The 24,864-nt window shown below is 38.2% G+C and overlaps 1 protein-coding gene across 9 annotated transcripts in view; it reads left to right on the forward strand.

The window, feature by feature from the left end:
* ULK4 (unc-51 like kinase 4) overlaps nt 1-24,864 on the forward strand; it is a 636,882-nt gene that overhangs the window by 142,278 nt on the left and 469,740 nt on the right. For all 9 annotated transcript variants that reach the window (XR_014310110.1, XR_014310111.1, XR_014310112.1 and 6 more), the window contains one exon: nt 21,784-21,911. Coding sequence is in view for 4 of the 9 variants with exons in the window: in XM_082724762.1 (XP_082580888.1) it covers nt 21,784-21,911 (128 nt within the window). In the remaining 5 variants the exon portion in view is untranslated. The remainder of the gene's footprint in view (nt 1-21,783; nt 21,912-24,864) is intronic.

Consider the following 24,864-nt stretch of genomic DNA (forward strand, 5'->3'; position numbering starts at 1 on the left):
AGATGATAGAATCAGTGTCATAGCCCCTTGCCTATGAATCCTGTTGAAACTGAGACAAACCCAAAGGTAAACATTATATAATAGAGTGTTCCTGTTGGGGTAGATTTGGGGAGGAAGAATGCTGTTGTTACACAGAATTTTTTCACCTCCTCAGATCTCCTTATAAAGGTATCAAGTTATTCCACCAATGCCAGAATAGAAGTGAATACAGTAAAATTGTGAATGGCAGTGTGGGGTCAGCAGCTGTTTGGGAGGTTGGGGAGGGAAGGAGAAGGTGTCTTCTGTCAGTCCCAGCAACTGGGAAATCTAAGAATTTCTGGCAAGTACTCACTCTCTAGCAGAAAATTCCCCACTCAAACTCTTAGATTAGTCATTGAGAATTGGGGACACTTCATAGTTTCTAGTGTGTGGTTGAGTACGGAAAGACTGGGGAGACTCGGGTGGGCAAGAGAAACATAAGCCCTTCCAGGTTTTCATAAATACCCAAGAAAAACTCTCCTAGGAAGCCACTCCATGCTGGACAAACTAAAACTAGAATACACATTAAATATGGTAAGAATTCTGAGAGAAAAGATGTAGAGGACGTTGCATAAGGCAGCTCCTAGAAGGTGCTGTGGAGTTCACTTCCAAGAGGCCATATGTGTGAACATTTCAGAGTCACAGCAGAGGAAAGAGCCCTCAAATCACAAAAATAACAACTAATCTTGGCCTATCCTCACTGTCCACACTAGAATCTTCTCAAAATTACAAGAAATCCATTTCGTTCAGACACCAACAAAGCAAAAAAGTTATGGTCAAAAATCCGTGAAAAGATAGTATAAAAGAATGTAGGAAGGTAAGAATAAGTGGTTCTGAATAACATCCCCCTGGACAGTGGACAATTATTAATAAAAACATGGACACAAAGCATATGAAATCTTTGAAACCTAATATTTAAAAAAATCAAAATGAATTAGGAAATGGAATGGAAGCTATGGAAGAACTGCACAAGTCAGAAAGAGGAGAGGGGAAGCAGAACTGGGCTGTAGGGAAGTACAAAAAGGTGATATTATCTTAGGAAAGATTCCAAAATAAGGGGAAAAGCAGTAATGAAGATTATTGAAGACAATTTATAAAGGAACACAAAGGGAAATAGGCACTAACACTTTTGTCTTATAAGGTTAATAAGAATAGAAAGAAAAGTGGAAAAAAATCAAGCAAATTAAGGGAGAGATGAAAAGCATCCCAGTAACTGTCTTAGATATAGAGGAGACAAAATAATCCAACATAGAAGAAAACTAAGTCACTAAAACAGAACAAATACTAAAAACTACAATCCAGACAATATTTTCCTGAATAAAAAGAGTTCTTGAATGTACAAATCAAAAGGACATACAGTGTATCTAGGAAAATCATTCTACAATAGCAATAAGACAACGTTTTAAAGAAAAGCCCTTTGAGCATCTAGGCAAAAGGACCTTGAATTTCAGCAAGACAGTTACAAGGAAACAATAATTACACTGGCATTGGACATTTCTATAGTGACCTGGGTTGCCACAATTCAGCTCCACTTACTCCTCAGGTATTTAAGATTTTTAAGAAAAGACATTAGCCAAAGATTTTATATTCAATTACATTGGATCTTTGTGATAAAAACCACAGGTAGATGTGTGAACATGGAAGAGATCAGTTCCTGTGAGCTCTTCCTGAGGCTTCCATCAGAGAATGAACTGCAGACAACCAACAATGTTTGAATAAGCTAAGGCTAAGTAATGAGAATCAGGTTGATAGATTAGTATGTCATTCTAAACCTGCAGTGACTGTCTCCCCCACTCCCTCTCTCCCTTCCCTCACTCCATCCATCCATATACATACATAGATGTGAATACACGCCTATGTGTGTATACAAGTACATACAATGAAAAGGGGTTAAGATGTGAAAGTTAACCTAGTCCATTGCTTTGTAGATAAATCACTGGTGTGATTTAAAAATACAACAACCCTAAAAACTCTGTCTGATTGTTGATGTTAGGAAATTGAAAGCATATAAAACTCCTGGAACCAGGGGCGCCTGTGTGGCTGACTTGTTTAAGCCTCTGCCTTCGGCTCAGGTCCTGATCTCAGGGTCCTGGGATGGAGCCCCTCATCGGGCTCTCTGCTCAGTGGGGAGCCTGCTTCCCTCTCTCTCTCTCTGCCTTTCTCTCTGCCTACTTGTGATCCCTCTGTCAAATAAATAAATAAAAACAAGAAAAACAAACAAACAAACAAAAAACAAACTACTCCTAGAACCCTGTTGTATTTCTGTTAATTGAGCTTTGAAAACTCACATCAACTTGTTTAAGTTTCACAGGTTCAAGCATCTGCCTTGATTATGTTTTTCCTAAGGTAAGTGACCTCGAAAGTACTTTGTAGGTGGATAATCGGTAATGCATCCTTTGGACTTCATATGCTTTGGAGGTTAAAGATTTACACATTAATTTTTAAAGGCATATCAGATTGCACAAGTGAGTTTATTCATGCTCACTGGTAAGAACGGTTTCCTTCTGAGTGTTATTGACTAGAAATACTGCCTTCTGAAATTTTTTTCCTTTACTTATTAAGCTTGACAATAGGGGCTGTCCATTTTTATTTTAGCAGTCTAGGTTGACTGAAGTTGTTGCTTCAGATTTTGTGTTTTGCCCAAGTAGCACATTAGCAATTAATAATAAACCAGAAGCTGTAGACCACTGTTATTTGGAAGTACCAGGAAAGATCAATGAGATATCTTATGCATGTAAAATGTAGAAAAATTTGAATGCTAAGCCTACTTAGTTTTTTTTTCTTCTGAAAGTCACTAGGCATACTGACTCAATGGTCTCTAATTAAGCATTTAAAAGATAGTAATTTATGCATATTCATCAGACCATGAGTTTGTATTGTGGTATTTTTAGTCTATCTACATTAATAAATGTGCTTTGTGAGACATTTTAGTTAGATACTTGGCTAAAGTTTAAGGAAGTGTAACCCAAAATCAATTTCAGATTTATTCAGTACTTTTAAAAAAATTTCCATTGCTATTAAACAGGAGAAAACTGTGTCACTGATTTCTCCTTGTTTTCCTGGAGGCGATTATCCGTTGATGGCCAGGCTGTACTCATTGATTTTTACCTGTGACAGTTGATTGAAGCAGATCAGTTTTTCCTCTTGAGATTTGCAGGAGATAATGTTGAAGTTCTCTACCTCATCATTATTTTTATTCATCTAATAGTTTTGTCTTTATGGGAAGTATTAGAGGGATGTTTTATCCTTTTGCTGAATTTTGATGACGGTTTCATTTTGTTTGCTCTGGAAGCTTCACATATTTTGACCAATTCTTGTGTTGTGAATATTTCATCATCTCTTCGTTAGGTAGATCTGTCTACTGTGAAATCACTGCCGAGTACCATCTGATTGTTGGACATGAACTTACTATGCTGTGGTTTGGTTATAGACCTACACAGCTTCTGCATTTTCTTCACCACATGTAATATTTAGGCATGTTGAGCTGAATGGCAAGATGAATTCAATCAAAGCTGAATACATAGTGGACTGCAAACTGAAGTAACCTGAGGTCATTTTTGGTTCTCTAAAGGTAGTTTTGATTATTCATCCTGGACACTGAGTCTTTGCCTATAGCCTATGGTCTTCCCTCCTCAAGTGTTATAAGACTAACACTGTTCAAGAGGTGTGGTGCATGTAGTTTAGGATTAATTTGGAGTCCTGAGAAATTAGTTGTAGGGAATCAAACTGTTCATTTTTTCAGTTATGATTAAATGAGAATTTATTTAGGGCATAAGATGTTTCTAGGCCTCAATTGTCGCTCTCGCCAGCAAGAACGACTCGGAGACACGCGTGGAGGCAAACTTCTTTAATGGCTTCTTTTTATCTTCTTCCCCCTCTGGCGCAGCACAGCACGCAGCTCCCGCTGCCCCGCTGGGGCGTCGCCGCCGCCTCCAGGGCCCCGCGCCGCCCCTCGGCGCCTGCCGCCATGGTCCAGGCCGCCGCCCGCTCTGGCCGGTGCAGCGCGGCGGGGCCTGGCTCCCGGCGGGCCGCCCCTCTACAAGTACATTCTAGCATATATACACCGGCAGCTTAGCCCGCCTAGCCAATCACCGCAGTGCTCATGCACCTCCCGCGTGAGTGGACCTAAATGAACAGCCAATCATATTCAGTCCCTTACAGCTCTTAGAGTAGGCCCCCTGTACTGGCTCCCGACACTCAATCAAAAATTGTTTTCTGTAATATATACTGCATCTTTTCAAGGAACTCAGAGTTACTGTGTCACAAACAAATCTCATACATAGTTTTTTTTTATTTTTAGTATTTGTTATAGTTTTTCTTTTTTCCCAACCCAAATTATAAATTATTTTAGTTTTGCAAGATTGTTAACAATGGCTGCATCCACTACATCAAGAAGAAATGCAGTAGACCTCATCACTTACTTGGGGATGTTTCTGTGTTTTAAAATTATGGCTGCTATTGTACAAATTTTTTTTTATGCCTGGAAATTTCTTTTCTTCCATTATATCCTTAAGCTGTATTTCACTCATCTTTCCTCTGTAACAAACTACTTCAAAATGTAGTGGCTTACACAAGGGAAGCAATCCATTTTGCTCACAAATCTGTAATTCTGGTGAGACTCTGTGAGCTGGAAAGATTGAGTGGGTTTGGAGAATAAATTTTCCAGATGGTTGATTCACATGAGCAGCAAGTTGCTGCTAGCCATTCAGTGGGCACCCAGCTGAGGTTGTGGGCTGGGAGCCTCATTTGCTTTCCATGTGGGCCTCTGAAGGTTGCCTGGGCTTCCTCACAGCATAGTGGCTGGGTTCCATGAGTGCTCTGAGAGGGGTGACCGGGTGGCACAGTCTGTTGAGCATCCCACGCTTGGTTTTGGCTTGGGTTGTGATCTTGACGTCATGGGATCAACCTGCATTTTGGGCTTCATGCTGCATCCACATGGAGTTTGCTTGAGTTTCTTCTCTCTCCCTCTGAACAACCCCCTCCACTCTCTCACTCTTTCTAAAATAAATAAATAGATCTTAAAAAAAAAAAATAAAGAAAAAAAATATTTCCTGAGAGAAGCAGGCAGAGGCCACATGGCCTTTTCTGACCTGACCTTGGAAGTAATGCAGTGCCCTCCACCCCCAAGCACACTGTTAATGTTTGCTGTGGAAGAAGACAATGAAACAGGAAGTGGGGTAGATACAGTCCTTGCTACAGTTATGATTTATTTAACAGATCCCCTGTTTTGGGATATTAAGATTGTTGCTTGTTTTTTTCTGTCATGTAAGCAACACAACCACAAATATAATTGTACTTAAAGCTCATTTTCATCACTTTGTTAGGAGAAATTGTAACAACTGTGTCAGAAGAAAATAACATTTTTAAGGCCCTTGAAAAATAACTCACTTTCCTCCCAGCTGGAGGAAAGGTTGAACACTTATTTTCATATGGGATATATTTAAGATTTACCTATTTACCCATGACCATGCCAACACTGGCTGCCATTCATTTTCATCATTGCTGGTCTGCTTTGCAATGAAATTTGCATTTCTTTCTCTACTAGTGAGAGTAGATGATTTATTTCCTTGTTTGGCAGCTTAGAGTTCTTTTATCAGTTGTTTGTTAGTTCATATGTTTTTTTAACTGGAGTGTTCATAAATTTTTTATTGGTAAAAGTGATTTATACATATTTCAAATACTTTTTCCCAGATTATGTATTTATTTTGACAGGGGGATAGTAGCATAAGGCTGTTCCCCCACCCCTTATTTAAATTTAAATTTTTAACGACCTGTTCGGAGTCTTTCTTTTTTTTTTTTTTTTAAAGATTTTATTTATTTATTTGACAGAGAGAGATCACAAGTAGGCAGAGAGGCAGGCAGAGAGAGAGGAGGAAGCAGGCTCCCTGCTGAGCAGAGAGCCCGATGCGGGACTCGATCCCAGGACCCTGAGATCATGACCTGAGCTGAAGGCAGCGGCTTAACCCACTGAGCCACCCAGGTGCCCCTCGGAGTCTTTCTAATGTAAATAAAACTCTCAATAAATGAATAGACTGTTTTTTATCTTTTTTATTTGCTAAAGTCTTAAATATACCTCTGATTGTTTTCCTCTTTTTATTGTTTTATTTATGTTTCTCATACACGTTTCAAAAACTTTAGTTCTTGGGGCGCCTGGGTGGCTCAGTGGGTTAAGCCGCTGCCTTCAGCTCAGGTCATGATCTCAGGGTCCTGGGATCGAGTCCCGCATCAGGCTCTCTGCTCAGCAGGGAGCCTGCTTCCTCCTCTCTCTCTCTGCCTGCCTCTCTGCCTACTTGTGATCTCTCTCTGTCAAATAAATAAATAAAATCTTTAAAAAAAAAAAACTTTAGTTCTTGCAGCCCTTTATGATGTGTTTTGGTAATTGTATGGAAAATACATTATTTAATATTTTTAGTTATTTTAGGATTTTTAAGTTGGACAAAAAGCCTTCGGTCATTATATCAAGCCTGTGAAAATGTCAGTGTAATCATCTTCGTTTTATTTTAAAGTTGAGGAAATGGAATCCTAGAGAGGTTATTTTGTCAAGGAATGTGGTGTTCATACTCCAGTTTGCTTGGCTCCCAACTGCAAGTTCTTTCTCTGTCCATATATTATGCTGCCACTGCAGTTGTTTGAGTTCTCTTACCACTCACTTAAAAGCTGTGGTTTTCTTTGTCGAGTCATACATTTCTCTCAAGTATTTTCTTAAATGGTTTGTATTTTTGTTGTTTTATCAAAGGGATTCACCTTTTCATGGCCTAGTAGAGTGAAAACTATGGAACTTTGAGTTCTATCTCGCCACTTTCCTAGGCACTTGGAAAAGAAAAAGCACTAATTATATTTTTGGCATAATGCTTTTGGGCTTGATTGCATAAATGCTAAATCTAGGAGTACTTAAAAGATTTAAATGTTTAAAATATAAGAAGATACATTCTAATATACCTAAAAATCTGTGGCAAGAGTATTCACCATTTGTAACAGTGTATTTAAGTTAATGTAGATTTTCATTTTCTTGATTTCTTTTTTTTTTAATTTTTAATTTTTTAAAAACATATATTTTTATCCCCAGGGGTACAGGTCTGTGAATCACCAGGTTTACACACTTCACAGCACTCATCAAAGCACATACCCTCCCCAATGTCCATAATCCCACCCCCTTCTCCCAAAACCCCTCCCGCCAGCAACCCTCAGTTTGTTTTGTGAGATTAAGAGTCACTTATGGTTTGTCTCCCTCCCAATCCCATCTTGTTTCATTTATTTTTCTCCTACCCACTTAAGCCCCCATGTTGCATCAGCACTTCCTCATATCAGGGAGATCGTATGATAGTTGTCTTTCTCTGCTTGACTTATTTCTCTAAGTATGATACGCTCTAGTTCCATCCATGTTGTCGCAAATGTCAAGATTTCATTTCTTTTGATGGCTGCATAGTATTCCATTGTGTATATATACCACATCTTCTTGATCCATTCATCTGTTGATAGACATCTAGGTTCTTTCCATAGTTTGGCTATTGTGGACATTGCTGCTATAAACATTCGGGTGCACATGCCCCTTTGGATCACTACGTTTGTATCTTTAGGGTAAATACCCAGTAGTGCAATTGCTGGGTCATAGGGCAGTTCTATTTTCAACATTTTGAGGAACCTCCATGCTGTTTTCCAGAGTGGTTGCACCAGCTTGCATTCCCACCAACAGTGTAGGAGGGTTCCCCTTTCTCCGCATCCTCGCCAGCATCTGTCATTTCCTGACTTGTTGATTTTAGCCATTCTGACTGGTGTGAGGTGATATCTCACTGGTGTGATTTGATATCTCACTGGTGTGATTTGTATTTCCCTGATTCCGAGTGATATGGAGCACTTTTTCATGTGTCTGTTGGCCATCTGGATGTCTTCTTTGCAGAAATGTGTGTTCATGTCCTCTGCCCATTTCTAGATTGGATTATTTGTTCTTTAGGTGTTGAGTTTGCTAAGTTCTTTATAGATTCTGGACACTAGTCCTTTATCTGATATGTCGTTTGCAAATATCTTCTCCCATTCTGTCAGTTGTCTTTTGGTTTTGTTAACTGTTTCCTTTGCTGTACAAAAGCTTTTGATCTTGATGAAATCCCAATAGTTCATTTTTTCCCTTGCTTCCCTTGCCTTTGGCGATGTTCTTAGGAAGATGTTGCTGCAGTTGAGGTCGAAGAGGTTGCTGCCTGTGTTCTCCTCAAGGATTTTGATGGATTCCTTTCTCACATTGGGGTCCTTCATGCATTTTGAGTCTATTTTTGTGTGTGGTGTAAGGAAATGGTGCAATTTCATTTTTCTGCATGTGGCTGTCCAGTTTTCCCAGCACCATTTATTGAAGAGGCTGTCTTTTTTCCATTGGACATTCTTTTCTGCTTTGTCAAAGATGAGTTGACCATAGAGTTGAGGGTCTATTTCTGGTCTCTCTATTTTGTTCCATTGATCTATGTGTCTGTTTTTGTGCCAGTACCATGCTGTCTTGATGATGACAGCTTTGTAATAGAGCTTGAAGTCCGGAATTGTGATGCCACCAACGTTGGCTTTCTTTTTCTTTTCTTTTTATTTTTTTCTTCAGATTTTATTCATTTATTTGAAAGACAGAGATCACAAGTAGGCAGAGAAGCAGGCAGAGAGAGAGGAGGAAGCAGGCTCCGCACTGAGCAGAGAGCCCGATTGGGGGCTCAATCCCAGGACCCTGATATCGTGACCTGAGCTGAAGGCAGAGGCTTTAACTCACTGAACCACCCAGGCGCCCCTGGCTTTCTTTTTCAATATCCCTTTGGCTATTCAAGGTCTTTCTGGTTCCATATAAATTTTAGCATTATTTGTTCCATTTCTTTGAAAAAGATGGATGGTACTTTGATAGGAATTGCATTAAATGTGTAGATTGCTTTAGGTAGCATAGACATTTTCACAATATTTATTCTTCCAATCCAGGAGCATGGAGCATTTTTCCATTTCTTTGTGTCTTCCTCAATTTCTTTCATGAGTACTTTATAGTTTTCTGAGTATAGATTCTGTGCCTCTTTGGTTAGGTTTATTCCTAGGTATCTTATGGTTTTGGGTGCAATTGTAAATGGGATTGACTCCTTAATTTCTCTTTCTTCTGTCTTGTTGTTGGTGTAGAGAAATGCAACTGATTTCTGTGCATCGATTTTATATCCTGACACTTTACTGAATTCCTGTACAGGTTCTAGCAGTTTTGGAGTGGAGTCTTTTGGGTTTTCCACATATAGTATCATATCATCTGCGAAGAGTGATAATTTGACTTCTTCTTTACCGATTTGGATGCCTTTAATTTCCTTTTGTTGTCTTAATTGCTGAGGCTAGGACCTCTAGTACTATGTTGAATAAGAGTGGTGATAATGGACATCCCTGCCGTGTTCCTGACCTTAGCGGAAAAGCTTTCAGTTTTTCTCCATTGAGAATGATATTTGCGGAGGGTTTCTCATAGATGGCTTTGATGATATTGAGGTATGTGCCCTCTATCCCTACACTTTGAAGAGTTTTGATCAGGAAGGGATGCTGTACTTTGTCAAATGCTTTTTCAGCATCTATTGAGAGTATCATATGGTTCTTGTTCTTTCTTTTATTGATGTATCATCTTGACTGATTTGCGGATGTTGAACCAACCTTGCAGCCCTGGAATAAATCCCACTTGGTTGTGGTGAATAATCCTTTTAATGTACTGTTGAATCCTATTGGCTAGTATTTTGGTGAGAATTTTCGCATCTGTGTTCATCAAGGATATTGGTCTATAGCTCTCTTTTTTGATGGGATCCTTGTCTGGTTTTGGATCCCATAAAATCCATTTTATGGATATGGATTTATGAGGCTGGCCTCATAAAATGAGTTTGGAAGTTTTCCTTCCATTTCTATTTTTTGGAACAGTTTCAGGAGAATAGGAATTAGTTCTTCTTTCAATGTTTGGTAGAATTCCCCCGGGAAGCCGTCTGGCCCTGGGCTTTTGTTTGTTTGGAGATTTTTAATGACTGTTTCAATCTCCTTACTGGTTATGGGTCTGTTCAGGCTTTCTATTTCTTCCTGGTTCAGTTGTGGTAGTTTATATGTTTCTAGGAATGCATCCATTTCTTCCAGATTGTCACATTTGTTGGCGTAGAGTTGCTCATAGTATGTTCTTATAATTATCTGTATTTTTTTGGTGTTAGTTGTGATCTCTCCTCTTTCATTCATGACTTTATTTATTTGGGTCCTTTCTCTTTTCTTTTTGATAAGTCGGGCCAGGGGTTTATCAATTTTATTAATTCTTTCAAAGAACCAGCTCCTAGTTTCGTTGATTTGTTCTATTGTTTTTTTTTTTTTTTTTTTGGTTTCTATTTCATTGATTTCTGCTCTGATCTTTATGATTTCTCCTGTCCTGCTGGGTTTAGGGTTTCTTTCTTGTTCTTTCTCCAGCTCTTTTAGGTGTAGGGTTAGGTTGTGTCCCTGAGACCTTTCTTGTTTCTTGAGAAAGGCTTGTACCGCTATATATTTTCCTCTCAGGACTGCCTTTGTTGTGTCCCACAGATTTTGAACCGTTGTATTTTCATTATCATTTGTTTCCATAATTTTTTTCAATTCTTCTTTAATTTCCTGGTTGACCCATTCATTCTTTAGAAGGATGCTGTTTAGTCTCCATGTATTTGAGTTCTTTTCAAACTTCCTTTTGTGGTTGAGTTCTAGCTTTAGAGCATTGTGGTCTGAAAATATGCAGGGAAAGATCCCAATCTTTTCATACCAGTTGAATCCTGATTTAGGACCGAGGATGTGATCTATTCTGGAGAATGTTCCATGTGCACTAGAGAAGAATGTGTATTCTGTTGCTTTGGGATGAAATGTTCTGAATATATCTGTGATGTCCATTTGGTCCACTGTGTCGTTTAAGGCCTTTATTTCCTTGCTGATCTTTTGCTTGGGTGATCTGTCCATTTCAGTGAGGGGAGTGTTAAAGTCCCCTGCTCTTATTGTATTATTGTTGATGTGTTTCTTTGATTTTGTTATTAATTGGTTTATATATTTGGCTGCTCCCACGTTGGGGGCATAGATATTTAAAATTGTTAGATCCTCTTGTTGGGCAGACCCTTTGAGTATGATATAGTGTCCTTCCTCATCTCTTATTATAGTCTTTGGCTTAAAATCTAATTGAACTGATATAAGGATTGCCCCTCCTGCTTTCTTCTGATGTCCATTTTCATGGTAAATTCTTTTCCACCCCCTCACTTTAAATCTGGAAGTGTCTTTTGGCTTAAAATGAGTTTCTTGGAGGCAACATATAGATGGGTTTTGTTCTTTTATCCATTCTGATACCCTGTGTCTTTTGACAGGGGCATTTAGCCCAATAACATTTAGGGTAACTATTGAGAGATATGAATTTAGTGCCATTGTATTGCCTGTAAGGTGACTGTTACTGTATATTGTCTCTGTTCCTTTCTGATCTACCACTCGTAGGCTCTCTCTTTACTTAGAGGACCCCTTTCAATATTTCCTGTAGAGCTGGTTTGGTGTTTGCAAATTCTTTCATTTTTTGTTTGTCCTGGAAGCTTTTAATCTCTCCTTCTATTTTCAATGATAGCCTAGCTGGATATAGTATTCTTGGCTGCATGTTTTTCTCGTTTAGTGCTCTGAAAATATCATGCCAGCTCTTTCTGGCCTGCCAGGTCTCTGTGGATAAGTCAGCTGCCAATCTAATATTTTTACCATTGTATGTTACAGACTTCTTTTCCCGGGCTGCTTTCAGGATTTTCTTTGTCACTGAGACTTGTAAATTTTACTATTAGGTGACGGGGTGTGGGCCTATTCTTATTGATTTTGAGGGGTGTTCTCTGAACCTCCTGAATTTTGATGCTCATTCCCTTTGTCATATTGGGGAAATTCTCCCCAATAGTTCTCTCCAATATACCTTCTGCTCCCCTCTCTCTTTCTTCTTCAGGAATCCCAATTATTCTAATGTTGTTTCGTCTTATGGTGTCACTTATCTCTAGAATTCTCCCCTCGTGGTCCAGTAGCTGTTTGTCCCTCTTTTGCTCAGCTTCTTTATTCTCTGTCATTTGGTCTTCTATATCACTAATTCTTTCTTCTGCCTCATTTATCCTAGCAGTGAGAGCCTCCATTTTTGATTGCACCTCATTAATAGCTTTTTTGATTTCAACTTGGTTAGATTTTAGTTCTTTTATTTCTCCAGAAAGGGCTTTTATATCTTCTGAGAGCGTTTCTCTAATATCTTCCATGCCTTTTTTGAGCCCGGCTAGAACCTTGAGAATTGTCATTCTGAACTCTAGATCTGACATATTACCAATGTCTGTATTGATTAGGTCCCTAGCCTTCGGTACTGCCTCTTGATCTTTTTTTTGTGGTGAATTTTTCCACCTTGTCATTTTGTCCAGATAAGAGTATATGAAGGAGCAAGTAAAATACTAAAAGGGTGGCAACAACCCCAGGAAAATCTGCTTTAACCAAATTAGAAGAGATCCCAAATCATGAGCAGGGAGAAAGGGCATAAAAAGAGGTTAAAAAGGAAGAAAGAAAAAAAAAAGAAAAAAGAAAAGAAAAGAAATTTTAAAAAAAGATAACGAATAAAGAAAAATATTAAAAAGAAAAAATATATATATTAGATAAAGTAGTTAAAAAACGTTTAAAAGGAAAAAGGTAAAAGTTAAAAAAAATTTTTACCAGAACGTGAGAAAGGAAACAAAAATGAAAAAGAAAAAATTTAAATTAACTGCAAGACTAAAAAAAAAATCACAGGGAAAAAGCTATGAGTTCCATGCTTTGCTTTCTCCTCCACTGGAATTCTGCTTTCTCCTTGGTATTGAAACCGTACTCCTTGGTAGGTGAACTTGGTCTCTGCTGGGTTTCTTGTTGATCTTCTGGGGGAGGGGCCTGGTGCAGTGATTCTCAAGTGTTTTTGCCCCAGGCGGAATTGCACTGCCCTTACCAGGGGCCGGGGTGAGTAATCCGCTCAGGTTTGCTTTCAGGAGCTTTTGTTCCCTGAGCGCTTTCCGTAGAGTTCTGGAGGACGGGAATACAAATGGTGGCCTCCTGGTCTCCGGCCGGGCTGAGAGCTTGGGGCCCCACTCCTCAGTGCGCCCTGAGAGGACAGCACCCAGTCACTCCCTTCTGCCTGACCTCTGGCCGCGCTCCGAGCTCACCGAGCCTGCGACCGGTTCAAGGTAACACGGAGCTGTGAGCTTTCTGTCGGCTCTGTCTCTGTAGCCAGCTTTCCCGTTCCAATATCCGCAAGCTCTGCGACACTCAGACACCCCCGATCCTTCTTGACCCTGCGGGACCTGAGGCCACGCTGACCCCGCGTGGGCTTCGCCCAGGTTTAGCCTCTGGAGTGATGTCCTTCAATGGAACAGACTTTTAAAAGTCCTGATTTTGTGCTCTGTTGCTACGCCGCTTTCTGGGAGCCGGCCCCTCCCCGCAGGGTCTATCTTCCTGTCGCTTTGGATTCACTTCTCTGCCGGTCCTACCTTTCAGAAAGTGGTTGTTTTTCTGTTTCCAGAATTGCTGTTCTTCTTCTCTTTGATATGCCGATGGGTTTGCAGGTGTTTGCAATCTTAGATAAGCCATCTAGCTGATCTCCTGCTAGCTGAAGTAGTCTCAGCCTTCTACTTCTCCGCCATCTTGACTCCTCCTCTTTTTTTTTTTTTTTTTTAAAGATTTTATGTATCGACAGAGAGAGATCAGAGTAGGCAGAGAGGCAGGCAGAGAGAGAGAGAGCGGAGGAAGCAGGCTCCCTGCTGAGCACAGAGCCCGATGCGGGACTGGATCCCAGGTCCCTGAGATCATGACCTGAGCTGAAGGCAGCAGCCCAACCCACTGAGCCACCCAGGCGCCCCCATTTTCTTGATTTCTTATTCATACTAAAGTCTTAAGCTGTATTCTTTGTCAGGGAGCTGTATGTGTTTATTTATTTATTTGTTTTTTTTTAAGATTTTATTTATTTACTTGACAGAGAGAGATTACAAGTAGGCAGAGGCAGGCAGAGAGAGAGGGGGAAGCAGGCTCCCTGCTGAGCAGAGATCCCGATGTGGAGCTTGATTAGGACCCTGAGATAATGACCTGAGCCAAAGCCATAGGCTTTAACCCATTGAGCCATCCAGGCGCCCTGAGCTGTATCTGTTTAAATACAGATTTTTTTTGTTCATTGCTATGAATTCTTTTTAGTTCCTTCTAAGTTGTAATAAGGGAAATGTTATCTTGTTCTTAAAACTTTGGATGGCTTTAGTAATACTAAACTGTTTAGAAAGTTTCTCTTTCTAAATTGACTGTCATTCGAGTTCATTATATTTGCTCTAAACTCAGAGTTAGAAATTTAGATAAAATGAAAAGATGCATAATAACAAGTGTTGGGAAGGATATGGAAATGCAACTTTCATATATTAGTGAAGAATAAATTAGTACAACCACTTTGGAAAATCATTTGACAGCCTCGATTAAAGCTAAAGAGATACTTACTTCTTGACTTAATAGTTCTGCTCTAAAGCATATATTCAAGAGAAGTGGATACATGTGTTATTCACAGAAAGACACAAATGAGAATGTCCATAGAAGCTTTACTTGTAATAGTCCCAAACTACAAACAACGCAAATGTTCAGGAGTAGAATGGATTCATATATTTTTCTGTGTTTGCATAGTAGAATACTATACAGCAGTAAAACATAGACTGCTTCTGCATGGAACACAGCTTTCACACCATTATACTGAAGCCAGACATTGAAAATTTTTAAATTTCTTCTTCTTATTCTTTTTTAAAAAAATCTTTCCTGTCTCACTTTCATCCTTATTAATTTAGTGCTTCATCTACTTTATTATTTTTCAAAAAACCAGCATTTGACTTATTTATCATTTACCTCCCCCCCCACCCCGTTTTCTGTATTTTACCTTCTGCTTACATCTTTATTTTCTTAATTTTTATGTTTTTTCCCCTCTCAGTTTTTTGTGTTGGGAATTTAGTTCTCATATTTTTTGTTCTTTCATTTTCATTTACAAATGTATTTACAGGTTGTATTTTCTTCTGACTGCTGTTCAAAAAATATCGCATATATTCTGATACATAATGTTCTTCCTGTTTTTAAGTTTTTCAATTCTTGTTTGTTTAGGGCTTTTAAAAATAAGTGTTTAAAAAATTTCCAGGTGTCAGAATGGCCAAAATCAACAAGACAGTAAAGAAGTGTTGGAGAGGATGTGGAGAAAGGGGAACCCTCTTACTTACTGTTGGTGGAAATGCAAGTTGGTGCAGCCACTTTGGAAAACAGTGTGGAGATTCCTTATGAAATTAAAAATAGAGCTTCCCTATGACCCTGCAATTGCACTACTGGGTATTTACCCCAAAGATACAGATGTAGTGAAAAGAAGGGCCATCTGTACCCCAATGTTTATTGTAGCAATGGCCATAGTCACCAAACTGTGGAAAGAGCCAAGATGTTCTTCAGCAGAGGAATGGATAAAGAAGATATGGTCCATATATGCAATGGAGTATTATGCCTCCATCAGAAAGGATGAATACCCAAGTTTTTTATCAATGTGGGTGAGACTGAAGGAGATTATGCTGAGTGAATTAAGTCAAGCAAAGAGTCAGTTATCCTATGGTTTCACTTACTTATGGAACTTAAGGAATAACATGGAGAACATGGGGAGATGGAGAGGAGAAGTGAGTTGGGGGATATCGGAGGGGGGTACAAACCAGGAGAGACTGTGGACTCTGAGAAACAAACTGAGGGTTTTGGAGGGGAGGGGAGTGGGGGGTTGGATAAACCTGATGGTTGGTATTAAGGAGGGCACTTATTGCATGGAGCACTGGGTGTGGTGCATAAACAATGAATTTTGGAACACTGGGAAGAAAATAAATAAAAATTAAAAAAATTTCCAGTTATTAGGATCTTTTGGATTATTGGTGCTTATTGCATCAAGCTAATAAAAATTCTTTCGTCTCAAACTATTTCAAAAAATGGAAGAGAAAGGAAACTTTCAAATTCACTATGAGTTTCAATGTTGCCCTTATAACAAAATCAGATAAAGACATTACAAAAAAAGAGAATTAGAGGCTGATGTATCTGATGAACACAGATGTAAAAATATCAACAAAATACTAGCAAACTGAGTCTAGCAATACATTAAAAAAATCATTCATTACAATCAAGTGGGATTTATTCCTGGAATGCAAAGATGGTTCATTACTCAGAAATCAATCAATACGATACATCACATCAACAAGAGAAGTGGTAAAACCATATGATAATCTCAATAGGCACCAAAAAGCATTTGACAGAGTACAACATTCATTCATGATTAAATACCCTCAATAAAGTAGGTTTAGAGTGAACATAGCTCATATATGGTAATATATATATATATATATGAAGATTATATATAAAAATCCCACAGCTAACCTCATACTCAATGGTGAGAAGCCAAGAGATTTTCCTATAAGTTCAGGGACAAGAGAGGGGTATCACTCTTGCCACTTACATTCAACCTAGTACTGGATATCTAAGTCACAGCAGTCAGACAAGAAAAATAAAAAGCAACCAGATTGGTAAGGAAGAAGTAAAACGTTCACTATTTGCAGATGGCATGATACTGAATATAGAAAACCCTAAAGATTCTTCTGCTAGAACTGATAAATGGATTTGGTAAGGTCAGTGGCTACAAAACCAATGCACAGAAATCCATTGCATTCCTATGCACTAATAATGAAGTAGCAGTGAAACTAAGAAAAATCCATTTTCAGGTGTACCTAAGATAATAAAATCCCTAGGAATAAAATAAGGAGGTAAAAGACTAGTATTCCAAACTATAAAACAGAGAGAAATGGAAAGACATTCCATGCTCATGGATTAGAAGAATTTTTTTAAAAAATGCCCATACTGGGGCGCCTGGGTGGCTCAGTGGGTTAAGCCTCTGCCTTCGGCTCGGGTCATGATCTCAGGGTCCTGGGATGTAGTCCCGCATCGGGCTCTCTGCTCAGCGGGGAGCCTGCTTCCCTCTCTCTCTCTCTCTCTGCCTGCCTCTCCATCTACTTGTGATCTCTCTCTGTCAAATAAATAAATAAAATCTTTTAAAAAAAATGTCCATACTACACCCAAAGCAATCCACAGATTTATTGCAGTGCTATCAAAATACCAACATTTTTCACAGAACTAGAATAAATAACCTTAAAATTTGTATGGAATCACAGGAGACCCCAAAAAAAGCCCAAAGCCTTGAAAAAGAAGAGCAAAGCAGGAGTTATCACAATACCAGATTTCAAGATATACTACAAAGCTCTAGTAATCAAAACAGTGCCATTCTGACACAAAAATAGATACACAGATCAGTGGGACAGAATTGGGAGTCCAGAAATAAACCTGTGCTTTTATGGTCAATTATTCTACGACAATGGAGGCAAGACCATACAATGGGGAAAAGACTGTCTCTTCAACAAATGGTGCTGGGAAAACTGGAGCACTTTCTTACGTTATACACAAAAATAAACTGAAAATGGATTAAGGACCTAAATGTGAGACTTTAAAACCATAAGATTCCTAAAAGAAAACTTGGTAATTTCTGTGACAGCAGGTGTAGAAACTTTTTTTTTTTTTTTTTAAAGATATGTCTCCTCAGGAAGGGGAAACAAAGGAAAAATAAATTACTGGGACTACATCAAAATAAAAAGCTTTCACCAAAATAGAAAGGCAGTCTACTGAAAGAAGATATTTGCAAATGATATAGTCAATAAGGGGTTAATATCTAAAATACATAAAGAACTTATGTATCTCAATGCCCAAGAAACCCAAATCTAACTAAAAATGGGCAGAGGACGTAAAAACACATTTTTTCAAAGAAGACATAAACATGGCTAACAGACCCATGAAAAGATGACTCAACATCACTAACCATCAGGGAAATGCAAATCAAAACCACAGTGAGATATTGACATACTTCTACCAGAATGACTAGAATCAAAAGACAAGAGATAACAAATGTTGATGGGGATGTGAAGAAAAAGGAATCCTTGTGCACTGTTTGTGGAAATGCAAACTGGAGCAGCCGCCGTGGAACACAGTATAGAGATTCTTCAAAAAATTAAAAATAGAATTACCATATGACCTCATAATTTCACAACTGGATATTTACCCAAAGGAAATGAAAACACTAATTCAGAAAGATAATGCATCTTTGTTTATTGTAGCATTATTTACTACAGCCAAGATATGAAAGCAACCCAAGCATCCACTGATAGATGAATGGATAAAAATGATGCCACACACTCACAGAAATATTACTCAGCCATAAAAAAGAGTGAGATCTTTCCATCTGCAACAACATGGGTGGACTTCAGAGGGTATAATGATAAGTGAAATAAGTCAGAGAAAGATAAATACCATCTGATTTTGTTAATATGTGGAATTTGAGAAACAAAACAAAGGAGCAACAAAAAAGATAAAAAAGACTTAAATAGAGAAAACAAAATGGTGGCTGTCAGAGGGGAGGTGGGTGAAGAGAGAGATGAAATCTAAAAAAAGTATTTTTTATGTTATGGATTACATTAAGGTTTTCTTTGTGACTTTTTTTTTTTCACCTTTGATTTTTAATTTTTATTTTTTATAAACATATATTTTTATCCCCAGGGGTCTTTGTGACCTTTTATATGGTCAGTTTAAAGGAACATTTTAAATTGAAGAAAAAAGGTACATTTTCTGTTATCTAAGTGTAAAGTTGGGAATATATCTATAACATCTTATCTGTTGTTTATGTCATTTAGTATTTTATATTCTCACTTATTTTTGTTCTCTTGACAGTCTTGGGTTGAGAGTGGTCTGATAAGGTCTGTTGCTTCTTGCATCTTCTATAGTTTCCACTTTATAAAAGTGGTCACTGTACTATTTAAGGCCTAGCATTCATTACTGTATTCATTACTGGTGGATGTTTGTTTTGAATGGTGGGCTTTAGCATTGAAAAGTGTTCCTTGTCTTAATTACTTCTTTTTGGCTTCAGTTCTGCCTTGTGTGTGAGGAAGAGTCATTATGTAACTCTTTGTGTATTAGGAACACAAACACAGTTCCTGCTCTCTTTTCTTGCTTTCCTGATCTCTCTCTCTCTATCTCTCTCCCACTCTTATCACTTTTTATCACTTCTAACATATATATACAGTACAATTTACTTTTTAGAGTACAGTTCTGTGAGGATTAACACATGCATAGACCCACAAGAAAGACACAGAACAGTAGTGACATCCCAAAGAATAATATTGTGCTGCTCCCTTTGTAGGCAGACCACCTCCCTCCCACCCCATTCCCTGGCAATTTCTGATGCCTTATCTGCCCCAAAGTTTTACCTTTTCTAAAATGTTACCTAAATGAAACTATTTGTATGTAATCTTTGAGAGTTTTTTTTTTAACTTAATGTAGTTGAGATTCATCCATGTTGTTGCGAATATCAATAGTTCATTTCCTTTTATTGCCAAGTCCTGTTTTATTATGTAGATATGCCACAGTTTATATACCCATGTACCCATTCAAGGACATAAGGGTTGTTTCCGTTTTCTGACTGTTACGAAAAATGTTGCTGTCAACTTTTCTGTGTAGGTTTTTCTGTGGACATATATTTTTATTTCACTAAATACAAGTTGCAGTGGCTGAATCTAATATATGGTAGGTATGTGTTTAATAATTTTTTTTTTATGAAACTGCCAACCTATTTTCTAGAGATTAATGAGGCCATTTTGCAGTTCTACCAGCAATATTCATAGAATTCTAGTTGTTCCATATACTAGTTACTTTTCAGTTGGCCATTCTAATAATTGCATAGTGTCTTATTATGATCTCAGTTTATGTTGTTTTAATGGTGGTGATATTGGGCATCCTCTTATGTTTATGTGAATATTTGCCTATGTTCTTTGGTGAAATGTCTGTTTAAATATTTTGCTCATTAAAAATGTTTTTTCTTAATACTGAGTTTTGAGAGTTCTTTGTATATTTTGGGAACAAATATTTTATGCTAGGATCTGACTTGTCTTATTTGTCTTCCACAGAGGATAATTTTAATATTCATGAGGTTCAGTTCATCAGTTATTTCTTTTATGAATTGTGTTCTATACAAAAACTTTCTGACCTAAGGTCATGAAGATTTTCTGTTTTGTTTTCTTGTAAGGACTTTATAGTTTTACATTTTTTATTCAGTTATATGATTCATTTTGTATTATTACAATTTTTGCATATGGTACACAGTATGGAATGAAATATATCTGTTTTGTTTTGTTTTGCATGTGGATATCCATAATAAGCACTACTTATTGAAAAGACTGTCCTTTATCCTAAGTTCCCCTTGCAACTTTGTCCTAAACTAATTGACTCCATTTCTGAACTCTGTTTCCTTGGTCTTTGTATCTGTCATTTTATCAATACCACATTGGGGTTTTTCTTGTGTTTTAAAATTGTGTGATTCGGATGCCTGGGTGGCTCAGTGGGTTAAGCCTCTGCCTTCCGCTCAGGTCATGATCTCAGAGTCTCGGGTCAAACTCTGCATCTGGCTCTGTGCTCAGTGGGGAGTCTGCTTCCCGCCTCTACCCACCCTTCCCCTCCCCCCCCCCCCCCCCGCCGCCTCTCTGCCTACTTGTGATCTCTGTCAAATAAATAAAATCTTAAAAAAAAATAATTGTGTGATTCTATTGTCTTTTCTCCCCAAATTGTTTTGCTTATGGGTTCCTTTGCATTTCTATATAAAGTTTATGATTAGTTTGTTTATATCTACAAAAAATCCTGCTGGGATTTTTATTTTTATTAGAATTGCATTAAATCTGTAAGTAGGGAAAATAATGTTAATATTAGTGTGAGTACTCATTCCTCTCTGTTATAGGAATATAGGTTTTTCTTTTGGGTATTTGTATATCTGTAGGACCTTAAATGTGTAGACTAGAGATATGTTTTCTGTAGATGCAAGTTTGTGCAGATGTTCACATGTACATACAGTCGTGACTTCCAGTAGTTCAGGTTGTTTATTGCCACACTTCTCTTGGGTGGTTGAGTGGTTAAGAGGCAGGTTTTGTTGTCCCACTGGCCTTGATTTCAGTTCAACTTTTTGGATTGCTTAACTTTTCAAGATTCATTTTCCTCTATAAAATAGGGATAACACTGAGACTACTGGGTGGCTCAGAAGGTTAAGAGTCTGCCTTCAGCTAAGGTCATCACCCTGTGGTCCTGGGATGGAGCCCGCCATGAGCCCCACATCAGACACCCTGCTCAGCAGGGAGTCTGCTTCTCTCTCTCCCTCTACCACTCCTCCTCCCCCACAATCATGTGTGCCCTATCTCTCAAATTGATGAATAAATTTTTCAAAAAAGTAGGGATCATAGCGTCAACTTGTTATGTCTAGTTTTCAGGTTTGAACGAGAGACTACATACTAAAATTTTAGTATAGAGTCCAGGACAAATTAAGAATGCAAAAATAGGGGGCGCCTGGGTGGCTCAGTGGGTTAAAGCCTCTGCCTTCGGCTCAGGTCATGATCTCAGGGTCCTGGGATCGAGCCCCACATCGGTCTCTCTGCTCAGCGGGGAGCCTGCTTCCTCCTGCCTCTCAGTGTACTTGTGATCTCTGTCTGTCAAATAAAATAAAATAAAATAAAATAAAATCTTAAAAAAAAAAAAGAATGCAAAAATAGTAGCTGATTTTTTTTTTTTTTTTGCTGTATGTTTAGTTATTGTACACTACTGACCCTGATAGTTGACTGCTCTGTTCATTTTATGTTTTCTCAAAAAATGTTTTAATGTCTTCCACAGGATTTTGTCTCTACAATTATTCGTTTACTCGACAGCCCCTCAACTTCCATTAGGGCAAAAGCCTTCCTCATTCTTTTATATATTTTGATTCATAACCGCGAGATGCTGCTGCTCGGCTGCCAAGCAAGGTATGATTTTCTCTGATAAGGTTTCATCAATAACATCAATATGGAACCTGTTTTATTATAGTATTTTGTGGCCTCTGTGTACTTAATATTGAAATGTTTTCCCCCTAGACTTTTCCAAGGGTTTAATTTTTCACATACAGCCTCGTCTAGGAAATATAGATGACCGAGAGAAGTCTTCTAGAGCTGAAGCAGGGTGGTGGGAAAGAGCCACAGTTCCTAGATGTGAGGACAGTTCACGGCAGGGTGTTAAAGTTGGTTCTGGTTTGCATCTTTGGGAGGCATTTTTGACTGGTGGTTTTGTCATTCACCTTTGTAAGATTCTAGAATGAGCAGCTGGAAGCCCCGCAGAACAGTCTACTCAAGAGTAGAGGAAGAGGCAGAGCAGGGAGAAGTTTCTGGACTGGATCTGGGCTGGGCAGATCTCACTCTCCCTGGGTTCCACCCTCTTCCTCTGAAAGGAGAAGCTGTTCTGACACACCCCAGATTCCCTTTGTGTTGTGATCCTACCTGATTAGCATCTAGACTGTCTGATGCATGTGAAATTACAACCCAGAGGAACCTTAAATATATGGTTGAATATCTATTTCTTGATCTAGCTTGTTACTCATTGTAGAACACTGAGGAGACCCTAGAATTGCTAGATTGATCTAGATTAGAGGTTGAAAAGCGTTTTCCCTGTAAATAGAGAGTAAATATTTTAGGATTTATGGGTTAAGAGGCAAAATCGTGGCTATTTATATTTATGTAATGAGAAAAAACAAATTTCCACAATTTTTTTTATTGATGAATGTACTTCTATAACAAGTGAGAAAACAAATATCTACAGATTTTTGAGTTGACATAGTAAAAATATACTAATAAATGAGTACATTTTTTTTTTTTATAATGCAGGTTTAGAAATGAGAAGAACAGAATTCTTTTTCTGAGGGAGAGAGAACATTTTGCGTAATTAGGGATCAAAATTAGTGTCTTCCTCATCAAATCAGTTGTAAATGTGTAAGTGCTGATTGCTAGCTTAATTTTGTGCATCTTGTCTTTGAAAATGTCGTTTCTTACAGATAAATAGTGTCACATGCCAATATTAGTTCATGAGTATGTGATTTTAATTGAGCATATTCATTGGTTGGAAGGCATGTATAGGATTCTATTAGATTTTTCCTTGATATTTGCCTTTTAGCATGCCCTTATGTTGCAGGTTAATCAGAACTAAGTGCAGGGTATATTGAAGCTCCTACAGAGCCTCCTTTCTTTCCATGTCTCAGAGATCATCATCCAGCTTTGTTTTACAACCCATGTCTTAAAAACTGATGTTTCATATATTTTGTCTAACTTGTACTTGTGTTTTTAAAAACTTCTCATTTAAATTCAATTTCGTGAATATAGACTTTATTATTACTTTCAGGGGTAGAATTCAGTGATTCATCAGTTGCATGTAACACCCAGTGTTCATTCCGTCACATGCTCTCCTTAATGCCCATCACCCAGTTACCCCATGCCCTCACCCGCCTCCCCTATAGCAACCCTCAGTTTATTTCCTAGTTAAGAGTCTCATGTTTTGCCTCCCTGTCTGTTTTAATTTTATTTTTCCCTTCCCTTTTCCTATGTTCATCTGTTTTGTTTCTTAAATTCCATGTATGAGTGAGATCATATGGTATTTGTCTTTCTCTGATTTCTCTTGGCATAATACCCTCTGGCTCCATCCACGTTGTTGCAAATGGCAAGATTTCATTCTTTTTTGATGACTGAGTAATATTCCATTATATATATTTACCACATCTTCTTTGTCCATTCATGTGTCAGTGGACCTCTGACACATGATATTTTCACTATTGTGGACATTGCTGCTATAAACATTGGGGTGCAGGTGCCCCTTCAAATCACTATGTTTTTATTCTTTGGATAAATACCTATTAGTACAGTTTCTGGGTCATAGGCTAGCTCTACTTTTAACTTTGTGAGGAACTTCCATACTGTTTTCCAGAGTGGCTGCAACAGCTTGCATTCCCACCAACACTGTAGGAGAGTTCCCCTCTCTCTGCATCCTTGTCTACACCTGTTGTTTCCTGGTTTGTTAATTTTAGTCATTCTGACTGGTGTGAGGTGGTATCTCAATGTGGTTTTATTTGTATTTCCCCAATGCTGACTGATATGGAACATTTTTTCATGTGTCTATTAGACATTTGTATGTTTTCTTTGGAGAAATGTTCATGTCTTCTGCCCATTTCTGGATTGGATTATTTGTTCTTTGGGTGTTGAGTTTGGTCAGTTCTTTATAGATTCTGGATACTAGCCCTTTATCTGATATGTCATTTGCAAATAATCTTCTCCCATTCTGTCAGTTGTCTTTTGGTTTTGTTGACTGTTTCATTTGCTGTGCAAAAGCTTTTTATCCTGATTAAGTTCCAATAGTTCATTTTTACTTTTGTTTCTCTTGCCTTTCGAGACACATCTAGCAAGAAGTTGCTGTGGGCGAGGTCAGAGCAGTTACTGCTTGTGTTCTCTAGGATTTTGATGGATATCTGTGTCATATTTAGGTCGTTACTCCATTCTGAATTTATTTTTGTTTGTTGTGTAAGGAAATGGTCCAGTTTCATTCTTCTGCATGTGGTTGTCCAATTTTCCCAATTCCATTTATTGAAGACACTGTCTTTTTTCCATTGGATATTCTTTCCTGCTTTTTCGAAGATTAGTGGACCATAGAGTTGAGGGTCTATTTCTGGGCTCTCTATTCTATTCCACTGATCTATGTGTCTGTTTTTATGCCAGTACCATACTGTCCTGGTGACTGCATGTTTTATAATTGTTTCAAATGGAAGCATGCATCCCGTCCTTTGTCCCTTAGAGCCAGAAGCAGAAGTTGTTATCTATTTGTAAAGGCCCCTCACCACTCTACTCTGTGTCTACCATCATTTTCACCAGGAAAAATAGTATAGTTTCTTAACAGATGTTCCTC

The sequence above is a fragment of the Mustela nivalis genome, assembly GCF_964662115.1.
Source record: "Mustela nivalis genome assembly, chromosome: 1".
Classification (NCBI taxonomy): Eukaryota; Metazoa; Chordata; class Mammalia; order Carnivora; family Mustelidae; genus Mustela; species Mustela nivalis.